At 46.5% G+C, this 14,781-nt stretch overlaps 1 protein-coding gene across 1 annotated transcript in view; it reads right to left on the bottom strand.

The window, feature by feature from the left end:
• The window catches only part of evlb (Enah/Vasp-like b), a gene marked incomplete at its 5' end in the record, with an annotated part of 90,337 nt that extends 75,846 nt beyond the window's left edge, over window positions 1–14,491 (bottom strand). Inside the window, one exon of the mRNA XM_083790946.1 lies at window positions 14,051–14,491. Within this exon, the coding sequence (XP_083647072.1) occupies window positions 14,051–14,055 (5 nt within the window). The remainder of the gene's footprint in view (window positions 1–14,050) is intronic.
• Window positions 14,492–14,781: the final 290 nt, after the last annotated feature.

Here is a 14,781-nt window from a genome sequence, read left to right as displayed (position 1 = left end):
CTCAGTGTCTCTCTCTCTCTGTCTATCCCTCCCTCCCTCAGTGTCTCTCTCTCTCTGTCTATCCCTCCCTCCCTCAGTGTCTCTCTCTCTCTCTGTCTATCCCTCCCTCCCTCAGTGTCTCTCTCTCTCTGTCTATCCCTCCCTCAGTGTCTCTCTCTCTCTGTCTATCCCTCCCTCCCTCAGTGTCTCTCTCTCTCTCTGTCTATCCCTCCCTCCCTCAGTGTATCTCTCTCTCTCTGTCTATCCCTCCCTCCCTCAGTGTCTCTCTCTCTCTCTGTCTATCCCTCCCTCCCTCAGTGTCTCTCTCTCTCTCTGTCTATCCCTCCCTCCCTCAGTGTCTCTCTCTCTCTGTCTATCTATCCCTCCCTCAGTGTCTCTCTCTCTCTGTCTATCCCTCCCTCAGTGTCTCTCTCTCTCTCTCTGTCTATCCCTCCCTCCCTCAGTGTCTCTCTCTCTCTGTCTATCCCTCCCTCAGTGTCTCTCTCTCTCTGTCTATCCCTCCCTCCCTCAGTGTCTCTCTCTCTCTCTCTGTCTATCCCTCCCTCCCTCAGTGTCTCTCTCTCTCTCTCTGTCTATCCCTCCCTTCCTCAGTGTCTCTCTCTCTCTCTCTGTCTATCCCTCCCTCCCTCAGTGTCTCTCTCTCTCTGTCTATCCCTCCCTCCCTCAGTGTCTCTCTCTCTCTCTGTCTATCCCTCCCTCCCTCAGTGTCTCTCTCTCTCTCTGTCTATCCCTCCCTCCCTCAGTGTCTCTCTCTCTCTCTCTGTCTATCCCTCCCTTCCTCAGTGTCTCTCTCTCTCTCTCTGTCTATCCCTCCCTCCCTCAGTGTCTCTCTCTCTCTGTCTATCCCTCCCTCCCTCATTGTCTCTCTCTCTCTCTGTCTATCCCTCCCTCCCTCAGTGTCTCTCTCTCTCTCTGTCTATCCCTCCCTCCCTCAGTGTCTCTCTCTCTCTCTGTCTATCCCTCCCTCCCTCAGTGTCTCTCTCTGTCTATCCCTCCCTCCCTCAGTGTCTCTCTCTCTCTCTCTGTCTATCCCTCCCTCCCTCAGTGTCTCTCTCTCTCTCTGTCTATCCCTCCCTCCCTCAGTGTCTCTCTCTCTCTCTCTCTCTCTCTCTCTCTCTCTCTGTCTATCCCTCCCTCCCTCAGTGTCTCTCTCTCTCTCTCTCTCTGTCTATCCCTCCCTCCCTCAGTGTCTCTCTCTCTCTCTCTCTGTCTATCCCTCCCTTCCTCAGTGTCTCTCTCTCTGTCTATCCCTCCCTCCCTCAGTGTCTCTCTCTCTCTCTCTCTCTCTCTCTCTGTCTATCCCTTCCTCCCTCAGTGTCTCTCTCTCTCTGTCTATCCCTCCCTCCCTCAGTGTCTCTCTCTATCTCTGTCTATCCCTCCCTCCCTCAGTGTCTCTCTCTCTCTGTCTATCCCTCCCTCCCTCAGTGTCTCTCTCTCTCTGTCTATCCTTCCCTCCCTCAGTGTCTCTCTCTCTGTCTATCCCTCCCTCCCTCAGTGTCTCTCTCTCTCTCTGTGTCTATCCCTCCCTCCCTCAGTGTCTCTCTCTCTCTCTCTCTCTCTCTCTCTCTCTCTCTCTGTCTATCCCTCCCTCCCTCAGTGTCTCTCTCTCTCTCTCTCTCTCTCTCTCTCTCTCTCTCTCTGTCTATCCCTCCCTTCCTCAGTGTCTCTCTCTCTCTGTCTATCCCTCCCTCCCTCAGTGTCTCTCTCTCTCTGTCTATCCCTCCCTCCCTCAGTGTCTCTCTCTCTCTGTCTATCCCTCCCTCCCTCAGTGTCTCTCTCTCTCTCTCTGTCTATCCCTCCCTCCCTCAGTGTCTCTCTCTCTCTGTCTATCCCTCCCTCCCTCAGTGTCTCTCTCTCTCTCTGTCTATCCCTCCCTCCCTCAGTGTCTCTCTCTCTCTGTCTATCCTTCCCTCCCTCAGTGTCTCTCTCTCTGTCTATCCCTCCCTCCCTCAGTGTCTCTCTCTCTCTCTGTGTCTATCCCTCCCTCCCTCAGTGTCTCTCTCTCTCTCTCTCTCTCTCTCTCTCTCTCTCTCTCTGTCTATCCCTCCCTCCCTCAGTGTCTCTCTCTCTCTGTCTATCCCTCCCTCCCTCAGTGTCTCTCTCTCTCTGTCTATCCTTCCCTCCCTCAGTGTCTCTCTCTCTGTCTATCCCTCCCTCCCTCAGTGTCTCTCTCTCTCTCTGTGTCTATCCCTCCCTCCCTCAGTGTCTCTCTCTCTCTCTCTCTCTCTCTCTCTCTCTCTCTCTGTCTATCCCTCCCTTCCTCAGTGTCTCTCTCTCTCTCTCTCTGTCTATCCCTCCCTCCCTCAGTGTCTCTCTCTCTCTCTGTGTCTATCCCTCCCTCCCTCAGTCTCTCTCTCTCTCTCTCTCTCTCTCTCTCTCTCTCTCTCTCTCTCTCTCTCTGTCTATCCCTCCCTTCCTCAGTGTCTCTCTCTCTCTCTCTGTCTATCCCTCCCTTCCTCAGTGTCTCTCTCTCTCTGTCTATCCCTCCCTCCCTCAGTGTCTCTCTCTCTCTGTCTATCCCTCCCTCCCTCAGTGTCTCTCTCTCTGTCTATCCCTCCCTCCCTCAGTGTCTCTCTCTCTCTGTCTATCCCTCCCTCCCTCAGTGTCTCTCTCTCTGTCTATCCCTCCCTCCCTCAGTGTCTCTCTCTCTCTCTGTGTCTATCCCTCCCTCCCTCAGTGTCTCTCTCTCTCTCTCTCTCTCTCTCTCTCTCTCTGTCTATCCCTCCCTTCCTCAGTGTCTCTCTCTCTCTCTCTGTCTATCCCTCCCTTCCTCAGTGTCTCTCTCTCTCTCTCTGTCTATCCCTCCCTCCCTCAGTGTCTCTCTCTCTCTGTCTATCCCTCCCTCCCTCAGTGTCTCTCTCTCTGTGTCTATCCCTCCCTCCCTCAGTGTCTCTCTCTCTCTCTCTCTCTCTCTCTGTATATCCCTTCCTCCCTCAGTGTCTCTCTCTCTCTCTGTCTATCCCTCCCTCCCTCAGTGTCTCTCTCTCTCTCTGTCTATCCCTCCCTCCCTCAGTGTCTCTCTCTCTCTGTCTATCCCTCCCTCCCTCAGTGTCTCTCTCTCTCTCTCTGTCTATCCCTCCCTCAGTGTCTCTCTCTCTCTGTCTATCCCTCCCTCCCTCAGTGTCTCTCTCTCTCTGTCTATCCCTCCCTCCCTCAGTGTCTCTCTCTCTCTCTGTCTATCCCTCCCTCCCTCAGTGTCTCTCTCTCTGTCTATCCCTCCCTCCCTCAGTGTCTCTCTCTCTGTCTATCCCTCCCTCAGTGTCTCTCTCTCTCTGTCTATCCCTCCCTCCCTCAGTGTCTCTCTCTCTCTGTCTATCCCTCCCTCCCTCAGTGTCTCTCTCTCTCTGTCTATCCCTCCCTCCCTCAGTGTCTCTCTCTCTCTCTCTCTCTCTCTCTCTGTGGATCAACCTTACTGTGTCATCTCTGACTATGCTGAATTATGACTCATTAGTCACCCTGTCTGAATGCTTTGTGTCTGTCATGAATGCCTTTCCATGAATGACAATACTGAATGATACTAACTCTAGAACTATGACTACTACTACTACTACTAGAGTATACGGGTGCAACAATTAACCCATTCTGACCTGAGATCAGATTCTAAAAATGTCCTCTACATCCTGACAGTTTCATTATTAACCCATTCTGACCCGAGATCAGATTCTAAAAGTGTCTTAGGTTTTTCAAAAATAGCAGACCTACAAGCTCGTATCGCGCCACTCGGTGGCGCGATATGAGCTTGTAGATCTGCTATTTTTCAATAGCTAAAGCACAACATGATGCTAACACCAAAATGGGTTCCCGTTCAGAATGGGTTAATCAAACTAATCAATTTAATCCTTTGAATACTCAATTGCCAGGAGGAATAACGTCAAAGGGAAGTTCCATGAGATATGGGACTACTTTTATTTGTATCTCAAAGGATTGTTGTAACATTTTGTATGTGTACATTACATAACCACGAGTGTCAACAACAGAGTGTGGAGGGGTGTTGTCCAGGGGTTTTCTTTTTTTTTGACTGCTAGGTGTGTTTTGTTTTTTGTTTGTTTTTTCTTGTCTTTTTCTTTTGTGTACGTCATGTGGATTTTGTGTGCTTTATTTAAAATCATTAAAAAACTTTGATGACAAAAACAAAACAAAAAACTAATCCATTTAATCTATTATAAAACAAAAGATTGCCATAATCTATAGACCTAATTCAATATGATAACCTTTATCAATCCCTATTTTGGACAAAATTCTCAAATTATTTCAACATCTAAAAGCTCACAACGTGGTGTGAAATTGTCCACTACAAGTATAAAAGAACTTTAGAGTTGTTAATCGATTTTTTTTATCAATTTAATCAATTTAAAAAAAAATATATATATATATATATACATATAATGTAAAAAATATTTTAAAATAACCTTCCCGAAGTTCCCAATTATTCGACTCACTGAAAAGGTAATGGCTAAAAATAATTGCGATAGACTAGCAATCCGACTACTATAACTGCAACTTATAGGCTTTGCAGCTACTACTAATAATGACATTATGATATGTCTACAGCGCAGGGCGTATACTGTAATGCAGACCTGTATTCTATTGCATGTACCAGCTTTTCGGCTAACATCCAACACACACCCAAATGGAAACAAGACCGCAAGGTCTTTCTTCAGTGAAATCCGTTTTTGGCCAAAATGCCTGTCTGTATAGTACATTGTGCTGTTTGCATTTATATGTTGTCTAATAAAATATTCAAACAAATAAAGTTGGCCACTACAAACACTGAAGACTCACTGCCCAAGGGTCTCACTTTGCAACGCAGGTGCATTTCTGGAGCGCCGCATATACCTGTTCCGACTTCAAAGCACATATGCACAGCTGTACATTTGCAAAGTGTAACGAGAGCAAAGCTCCCACAACACCAGAGGGAGTGCAACAACAAACCATGTACAACCCAGATTCGGCACAAACAAGGTTTACTGGCACACCAGGGGTGCACTCATGCACCTGTGCCGGTCATAAAACGACCACTGTCCGGGTGATTTGTGGACCAAAATAAAGGCGATTTTTGAATTGCTGCTTTTTCGTTACATTTCTAAAGTCCACTGGGCCCCACTAAACACGGTGCAACTCCGTGTGGGCATCCCCGGGGGGGTCCCCGAGACTTCCAGACCCACAGAAACACGCCCAGGGGGGGGGGGGGGGGTGGGCCGGTTCCGGCGAGCCGCCCCGTGTCCGAAACAGTTGAGAAATGACAGAGTTACCATGTGGGGGTCCCCAGGGGGTCTCTCTACTCTACTGTACTGTACTGTTACACCCGAAATCATCATATATACAGTTAATGTGTGTGTGTGTGTGTGTGTGTGTGTGTGTGTGTGTGTGTGTGTGTGTGTGTGTGTGTGTGTGTGTTAGGCTATACGCAACAGTGACACCAAACTCGTGCTCGGACAGACCCAGCAAGCCAGCCACCGCACGGACACACAAAGCTATACTTGAAGTGGTTGCACCACTTAAAAATGCCCTACTTGATCATCATACTACAGCGTCACACAAAAGTATCAAAAGTAGCTGATCTACAAGCTTGAAACGCGACGCGAAGCGCTGTGTTTTGAGCTTGTCTCTATGTCTATCTGCTACTTTAGCCCTTTCTGAATTTGAATCCTGAAAAGTAGCCGTTTTAGACTTAACGAGGTTTCCATAATAATGTATTGCTACAGTGTTTTCTTTTCTCTTTTTGTGTGGGTTGGGACTAGGATTCCTGAATGAGCAAATTGTGTGCATGCCCCGTGCCTTGTAGCGTAGCCATTACATCAATACAGCTAAAATTACTTTGGACTGGCTTTTAACCACTTAGGCCCTATTTCAAATAGCTGATCTACAAGCTCACAGCGCGTTGCATCGTGCCACATTGTGCACTTTCTGTGCTATTTCTGATCTTTTTTAAACCTTTTGCCCGATAATGACATTTAGCCACAGCAGGGACATCTAGGATAATGTGGTTGCGAACTAATGATTAAATACTGGCCTTTTATAGGATTCATATTTTATGCTTTCAGTTCAGTAATAACGATAATGTAGGTGCATTAAACAGGGCCCATGTGTGGAGAATATGAACAAAGATTTTGGCACCTGGGCGTTGGCCGGGGGAATCCCCCCCCCCCAATTAACTTTGTGTCTAATTTAGGAATGTTTGGAAATTCCCCTTTAACATAGAACTGGAACAAAGCGTCTACTGAGAATCTACTGTCACTTTGGTGAGCAGTAGAGAAGTTTGGTCTCCCACGCAGAAGACCTATAACCCAGGCTCCAATCCCTGGTGTGAATTTACGGATTGCATCTTTAATATTTATAGGAGCATCTGTGACGCATCATCAGTGATATCGTTCCTGTCGGGTGGAAAGCTCATGTGTCCAAAACTGTTACTTTTCAGGATTCAAATTCAAATGATCAAAAGTAGCTGATCTACAAGCTTGCGGATCTGCTACTTTTGATGCTTCTGCGTGACGCTGTGGTATGATCAAGTTAGGACGTTCATTTGTGAAATGAAAAAACACAAAAAGTTTGGAGATATAGAGGTTTCTGCTCAACAGCAACGATATGTTTGTCCCTGTTCATTCAACAGGAATATAATAGATATAGGACACACACACACACACACACACACACACACACACACCAGTGACACCACCAACTGTTCACATCAATATGCATTGATGGCCACATGCATCGACAGTGCCGGATCGATGGAGCCGGGGTTTTCAGAGCTTAATCCATTCTGACCTGAGATCAGATTCATACGAGGTTTCCGCCGGACACACGCTGGTCTGATGAACCCATTCTGACCTGAGATCAGATTTAAAAAATGTCAGTCGTTCTTCGATTTGTTTCAAAAATAGCAGACCTACAAGCTCGTATCGCGCCACTCGGTGGCGCGATATGAGCTTGTAGATCTGCTATTTTTCAATAGCTAAAGCACGACATGATGCCGACACCAAAATGGGTGCCCGTTCAGAATGGGTTAATGAAATGTCCCACTTCACTTGGTGTTGGTGGGAGCATCTAGTCTAGAGCACGTCCCACATGGCGGCCGGCAGCCTGCAGGCCAGGACCACACATCAATGCTCTCGTTCAGGTTCTACTGGTCATTCATCACCAGCAACAACAAATACAGCAGCCTCCGCTTCATAGACACACAAAGGCATAGCTATATGTCACTTTTCCCTGTGATTACATTAACAAAACAATATATATTTTTTACCAGTCATTTCCCTCCATGCGGAGGTGTTTACCTGCAGAATCTCTCTCTCTGTATTTTGGTGCCTTCACTGTTGCGTCGGTGGCCGATATATCGGCCTCTTGATATGGCCTCATTTGGCATATCGGGTCATATCGTATATCGGTGAAATGTCCATCGATATGTATCGTATTACATACCGATGTAACTCAGTCAGGGCTCCTCGTCTTTTGTTTGGAAGTTCATTTGAAGTTCGGCCTATTTTGTCTGTGACAAACTGTCATGTTAACGGTGCTAGTAGCAGTGTACTGTAGTGTTTCTGTGACACTGTCACTCCAAACGACTCTTTAAAAATGTATTTGTGTAAGTCTTCTTGAATAAAGTCATTGGTTTAAAAAAAGAAGCTGTCTGTACTACTGTCACTGTACCTTTTACATAATCATAATCGTTCATAATCAATTCTTTGCACATTCTTTTCACTATCCGTTGCATATCGGATCGGTTATCGTTGATTGTACCCTCTCTCTAAACTCGGTTGTAGGTATATGGTCACAAAAGTCCATATCGGTCGGGCCCTACTTCACTGTTTTTAGTAGACAGGGTCCACTGGGATGTTTTTGGGCGACCAAAGCAAACTGTGCGTTTCTGCAGATAAAGTACGTATAAACACCACCACACTCCAGTGGCTGATAACTGCTGGTTTAGTGGTAAATGTGGCGTGTGTGTGTGTGTGTGTGTGTGTGTGTGTGTGTGTGTGTGTGTGTGTGTGCGCGCGCCCACACATGCATGTGAACAGGGAAACAGGCACTGTTTTGAAGATTTGGACCATAAAAGTCCCCCGATGTATAGATCAGAAAGACGGAGAAGGAAGACAGTCTAGCAGCTGAAATACCCATCAATCAAAGCTTTCCTGGGTTTTTTTGTATTCCCGGCTCCTTGCATGTCTTCCCTCCCATGTCTCGTCACCGCCCTGTCTCAGTAAAAGCGGACATGCCTCATAACTTATTCTGTAGAAAATAACTGTGTCTTCTTGGCCTTCTTCCACTGTATAACAACAGCATGTACAGTACTAGTACAATACATGTGACCTTGGCCGGCCTGTTTGTCTTGCAAGAAACATCGCTGCTTTACGTCCTAGTAGTAACACATACTGTACAGAGCGAGGTACAAACACAAACACAGACTAGGATGCCAATAAACCTCAACCCCTGTGCCTCTGCACACAGACAGAAACGCACACAAGCACACACAATACATAATACAAATGTAAGGCCAACTGATCTAGTATCATATAAACATGCTGTACATACATGAAGCTATATGTCAAAAGGCGTGTATGTGTATATGCATTCTCGCACAGGAAGTATTCATGGACACACATGCAGATGCATGTCCACGCACAGAGATTGCACTGTGGATGCAAGTGGCACTCAGTCAGTCTATGTTGCCACCTACAGTGCATCTTGTAGAACACACTGCTAACCTGAACCCATCCTTCACAACACAACACACACAGCCAAGCCTCTGGTCGATCTTCCAGCCACACTGAATAGCAATCATTGCAGTATTTCTATTTTCCTAAAACAAGCTAAGTGCTATAATGAGGAATGTGCCTTGGAACGGGGGGTGCGGTAAAAACCGTGACTTTTAGCCAGCCATGGCTTTTTAGCACAGCTTTCTGCTGACAGGGTAGTGAAGGTGCATTGACAATTTGACACACACGGGACATTTATGCACTGATTCAAGGGGACATATGTTCTGTCACTGGACTAACCCATTCTGACCTGAGATCAGATTCATACGAGGTTTCCGCCGGACACACACTGGTCTGATGAACCCATTCTGACCTGAGATCAGATTCTAAAAATGTCAGTCGCTCTTCGATTTTTTTCAAAAATAGCAGACCTACAAGCTCGTATCGCGCCACTCGGTGGCGCGATATGAGCTTGTAGATCTGCTATTTTTAATAGCTAAAGCATAACATGATGCTGACACCAAAATGGGTGCCCGGTCAGAATGGGCTAAACTAGACGAGTGACATAAAGGTCACCGCTTAATATTCAGACCACGGACTGAATATGAAGCTGCCAGAGACGTTAAAGGGAAATTTCACTTCGAAATGTTTGGGGTCATTTTAACGTCTACTCAGGCTTTTGTGAGTACAGTACACCAGACCGTTTTCTAAGTTGTTTGATTCATGTATTTAGATTTTTGATACTCATTTTATCAGACATGCCTCCTTTTTTAAGTGGTGCAAACCACTTCTACATCCAGCTTGCAATGTCCGTGTAGCTGTGTAGTTGTGTGTGTACCTGTAACCATGAGCATGAGTGGTGTGCGCATGTGTGAAATTGGAACGACAGAAGTATGTGACATGGCTGCCACCTGCTGGACGCAAACGATACAGAGTTGCACCACTTGGTTCACACTGGTGTGATTTTTTCTATACAAACCCATTGTAAGTTGTAAGTGTTGTCGTATGACAAATAGAAGGAATTCGCCTACCTACAAGCTCACGATGCATAGAAATGTGGCATGGCATGAGCTTATAAATCGGTTATTTCCAGGAAAACAAAGTAAAAAGATGTATATGCTTTTTTTTCTTTTCTATATTTTTCCAAAATAGAGACACTGGGGGTTGATGTGGCTAATAGAATGTATGTTATTGGTCGTCATGGGTAGGGGGCGAGACCGACCACCTTGTCAGGTGAGGCGGGGAGAGAGGGGGTTGAGTCAAGTGTCAGTTCATTACGTCTATCCCAGCAGCATTCTTTAATTAACCCATTCTGACCGGGCACCCATTTTGGTGTCAGCATCATGTTATGCTTTAGCTATTTAAAAATAGCAGATCTACAAGCTCATATCGCGCCACCGAGTGGCGCGATACGAGCTTGTAGGTCTGCTATTTTTTGAAAAATCGAAGAACGACTGACATTTTTAGAATCTGATCTCAGGTCAGAATGGGTTCATCAGACCAGTGTGTGTCCGGCGGAAACCTCGTATGAATCTGATCTCAGGTCAGAATGGGTTCATTCAAAATGGGCCACGGGTTCTGTTTGTCCCAGCATGACAGAAGTGCTATAGGATGCCTTTAATCAGCCTAGATCCCTGGACAGACGACTAAATATATCGTCGCTGTGTCGCCTGTCGGGCAGAAACCTCTTATAAAAATGAATGCCCTACGCTACGACGTGATCATACTACAGCGTCACACTAAAGCATCAAAGGTAGCTTGAGCTTGCAGATCCCGCTACTTTGCTATTTTGTTTATTTAAAACCATGAAAAGGAACCGTTTTGGACATGTGAGGTTTACACCCGACAGACATATATTCAATGTGGGTCCTGTGCCTGAAAAGATGACGATGGTGTGCCTCTGATCTGCTGAAAATAAAAGACTTAGAAGAACGGTCTATTTTGAGAAGCGAGACCTGGCGCTGACAAGGAATGTGATGAGTGAGCACAACACTTATTAGTGTTTATCGCCATGCACGTTCGGCCGAGCCGGTGGAAACTTGTGTATTGATGATCAAAAGCAGTTGTGTCTAACGTTCAAGAAAGTGTCGCAGTATTGTGTTTGTCAATATCATGCAACCCTGATAACTTAAGCACTTGCACACATACACGCACACGCACGCACGCACACACATTTCAAGAATAGCTCAAACATGTCACACCACGACACATTGGATGTTGTAGATCTCCTATTTTCTTGCTATTTTGGTGTAGCAGAGTGTTTCCATTGAGCCAACATGCAATATCAGCACCCCGACTCTGTTTGACCAGAATGGAACAGAGCCTTTCTTTAGTACCATTGTTGTTAAGACCTATACTAAGTAACGGAGAGGCTGCTGTGAGCCTATTGATTGATCTGATTAACCCCTTAATGCTGTATTATACTTTGCTGTACAATGGCGCAAAAACAGAAAATAGCTGACCTACAAGCTCACAACGAGACCTGTAGACCTGATATTTTCACAATATACTGTAGACTTATTTAATTATCATTCATTTATCAAAAAGTTTGAAATAATCGTGATATCGATGTCATATGCGCCAACCCTAGGATGATGGTCAGAGAGGAAGATAGGAAGAGATTGTCCTGGGGGATAACACACTCTGACCTTGGGTGACACACACACACACACACACACACACACACACACACACACACACACATCACACACACACTAGCTGTCCTGCTGTAGCCCACAGCACTTGACTCTGTGCCAGCGACAATTACCCTCAACCTGTTGTTGCCCTGGCAAACCCCGTGCCAAGTGTCATGTCCACCCACACTGTCTGCTACTGGTCAAATACCAGCTGACAGGCACCGCGGCCAGTCGGCCACTCCCTGCGGCAAGTGACACTACCGCTGCCGATAGGCCCTTATCGTAGTGAAACAGCACAATTAGTCCTTAATGGATTTGGACAAGGAAGAGTTTGTGATTGGACGTCCTACAATGAAGGCCCCTTGGCAGATTGGCTCTGCCCCCTCCAAACCAAGGACTGTCTAAAGAGGACGGGACGCGGAGACCGTAAGGGCGCCGCCATGTTGCTCACATGGTGCTCCATGGAAGGAAAGAAACATGCGCAATGGGCTTTATGCAGCCATCACTTCCTCGTTCAGCTTCCTTGGTCTCAACTGCGCATGTTTCTTTCCTTCCATGGAGCACCATGTGAGCAACATGGCGGCGCCCTTACGGTCTTCGCTTCTTGTCCTCTTTAGACAGTCCTTGCTCCAAACCAGGAAGAGCTGGAAGAGCGAGAGAGTGTGCGTGCGTGTGTGCGTACGTACGTACGTACGTGCGTGTGTCTGCGTGAGTGCACACGCTACCATGTGTGCTCCGTCAAGCGACGCAAACACTTTCACATAATGTAGCCTACCAGCTATAATAACACTCTAACTGCTCCATGCGTGTAGTCTCTCAACTCCATGCTAATCCATGCTTCTGAACGGGCACCCATTTTGGTGTCAGCATCATGTTATGCTTTAGCTATTGAAAAATAGCAGATCTACAAGCTCATATCGCGCCACCGAGTGGCGCGATACGAGCTTGTAGGTCTGCTATTTTTTTTTAATCGAAGAGCGACTGACATTTCTAGAATCTGATCTCAGGTCAGAATGGGTTAATCAGACCAGTGTGTGTCCAGTGGAAACCTCGTATGAATCTGATCTCAGGTCAGAATGGGCTAACAATGTGTCTCTGCTCTCTGCAGAGACACACACACAGACACGTCCTCAGACAGAGACACCTGCATGGTCAGGGAATGACCATGTTACATGCAGTGGTGGAAAAAGTATATGCACAATATTTGCTCGAGTAAAAGTATAATTTCAAGTCTTCAAATGTATAAGAAATCTTTTGAAAATAGCTGATCTAGAAGCTTGTAGATCGGCTATTTTCAAATGTTTAAAGGTATATTCAGTGATTTCACTCAAAAAACCTTAGGTTTCGTTTTTGGCTGTGGGACCCAGCCTTTCGTCCAATCAGGATAGAGAGTCAAAAACGAAACCTAAGGTTTTTTGACCCCCAGGGGTTAACTGGGGACAGGGAGGAACTCCTTATATGGCCAGCACACTCTATAGTAGGGAGGATTATCACAACAAAACAAAAAAATAAGTGATATTTGAATTAAGTGAAATCACTGAATATACCTTTAATGTACGTTTTGTAATAATAATCAAAGTAACTAGTAACTATAGTAACTATAGTTTTCAAATAGATGTAGTGGACCAAAAGTACAATATTTGCCCTCTGAAATGTAGTGCAAGTACTGACAAATGGAAATAGAGTAAAGTAAAAATCTCAAAATTGTACTTAGTTACTTAGTTTCCACCACTGGTTATGTTTGCATGTTTTGTGCATTTCCAGCCCACCACAGCGGTGGTTCTCAAACTTTCTACATTTCATTTCATTTCATTTCCATTTTGACATGCATATTAGGCCATGGGTTCCCAAACTGTTCAGGCTGTGACTTCCCTAAATAATCTAATTTGATTTTGAACCGGGGACGCACCCACCCTGACAAGCACTCGGAATATGCATTATACATTTAATTTGACTCGGTTCTGTGAAAATAGCCAAACTATATATACAGGCTCACATCGGCTTGTACCGCGAGGTGTTGTGAACTTCGGCTATTTTCACAACGTTTGCCTATTTCTTACGTAATACTGGTATGAAAGTTCCTTAAATTGTAACGTGTGAAATATGCAGACTATACGCCTATATACTGTATGTTGAAGTTGGTTTCTTTACTGTTGAGTGACAAAACAATATTGTTATAGTTTGGGAACCACTGTATTAGGACACAGAGTCAGACACAGACTCTGTCAGAGTTACAGACGTGTACGGTTCACAGTTTGGGGACCCCCGGCCTGAACCCTCTCAAAGACCCCTGGCATTTCTTTGCCATGCCCTTCCTTTGACCTCGACCTGCAGGCGCGCACACACAAACACACCCACGCCCACGCATGCACACGCACACCCGACACACATGGGTTTGGTTCTAATTAAGGCCCGGCCAGATAGGTGGGGCGGTGGGACCTATTTCAGCCAGGACAGGTGACACGCCGGTCAGACACGCGCACACACACACACACACACACACACACACGCCATGGTGCTGTACAGGGCCTTTCTGTCATTCTACACCCCCTTATTATATTAGTACAAACAAAGACATTAATTATAATATTTGGGTGGCTTATATAATGCTCTATGACTATCATTAAACGCTGCAGCCTGCCCTGCCTGTGTAGACGTGTAAACACGCAGCAGTATCTCAAAGAGTGCACACACAAACGCATGCTTGCTGTTGCTTACCTCATCTTCCTCGCCCTTCCTCTCCTCCTCTCTCTGTAGGCCTACTGTGATTTTTAATAATGCTTCAGTCTTTTTTTGGTCCCCCCCCCCCCCCTCGGGAACAGTTCGGTCACCAACAAGCGATCCAATTGCTCTGGTTTCGGGTCGGGGGAGGAGGGTTGTTGTAATCAACAGCAGTGCGAGCCGAGCCGAGCCTGCCGGTTGGTCGGTCGGTCGGTTGGATGTGCAGCAGATGTTCAGGTTTACGGAGAAACAAACGCGTTGTTTCTGCCTCTATGTGGTGTCTTTTAAGGCGCAGCAGTTATCCGGTCTCTGTGAGGCGGTGTTCGGAGCCATTTCAGACCAGAGCCGCTTCTTCAACACGCCGCTGTCCGTCCAGGGTAACGGGAGACCGGGACGAGAGGATCTGACAGCGGCGTCCGAGGTGCCATCTTTTCCTTTCCTTTCCTCCGACAACCAACGAACCAACCACTGGGAGGGAGCGTGGATACTCGGGGAGAGAGAGAGGGGGGATTAAGAGAGAGAGAGAGGGAGAGAGTATATAGGCTACTGACAAGCTGGATGTGAGAGAGAGAGAGAGAGAGAGAGAGAGAGAGAGAGAGAGAGAGAGAGAGAGAGAGAGAGACCAGAGCTAGGGGGACACCCGGGACAGTGATGAAAGATTGTAGCAGGGGGATGGAGAGAGAGAAGAGAGAGCGAGAGAGAGAGATTGCCAAACAGTCTGCCAAAAT

Source organism: Protomyctophum parallelum (assembly GCF_964188405.1).
Source record: "Protomyctophum parallelum genome assembly, chromosome: 19".
Classification (NCBI taxonomy): domain Eukaryota; kingdom Metazoa; phylum Chordata; class Actinopteri; order Myctophiformes; family Myctophidae; genus Protomyctophum; species Protomyctophum parallelum.
This window is presented reverse-complemented; position numbering and strand designations above follow the sequence as displayed.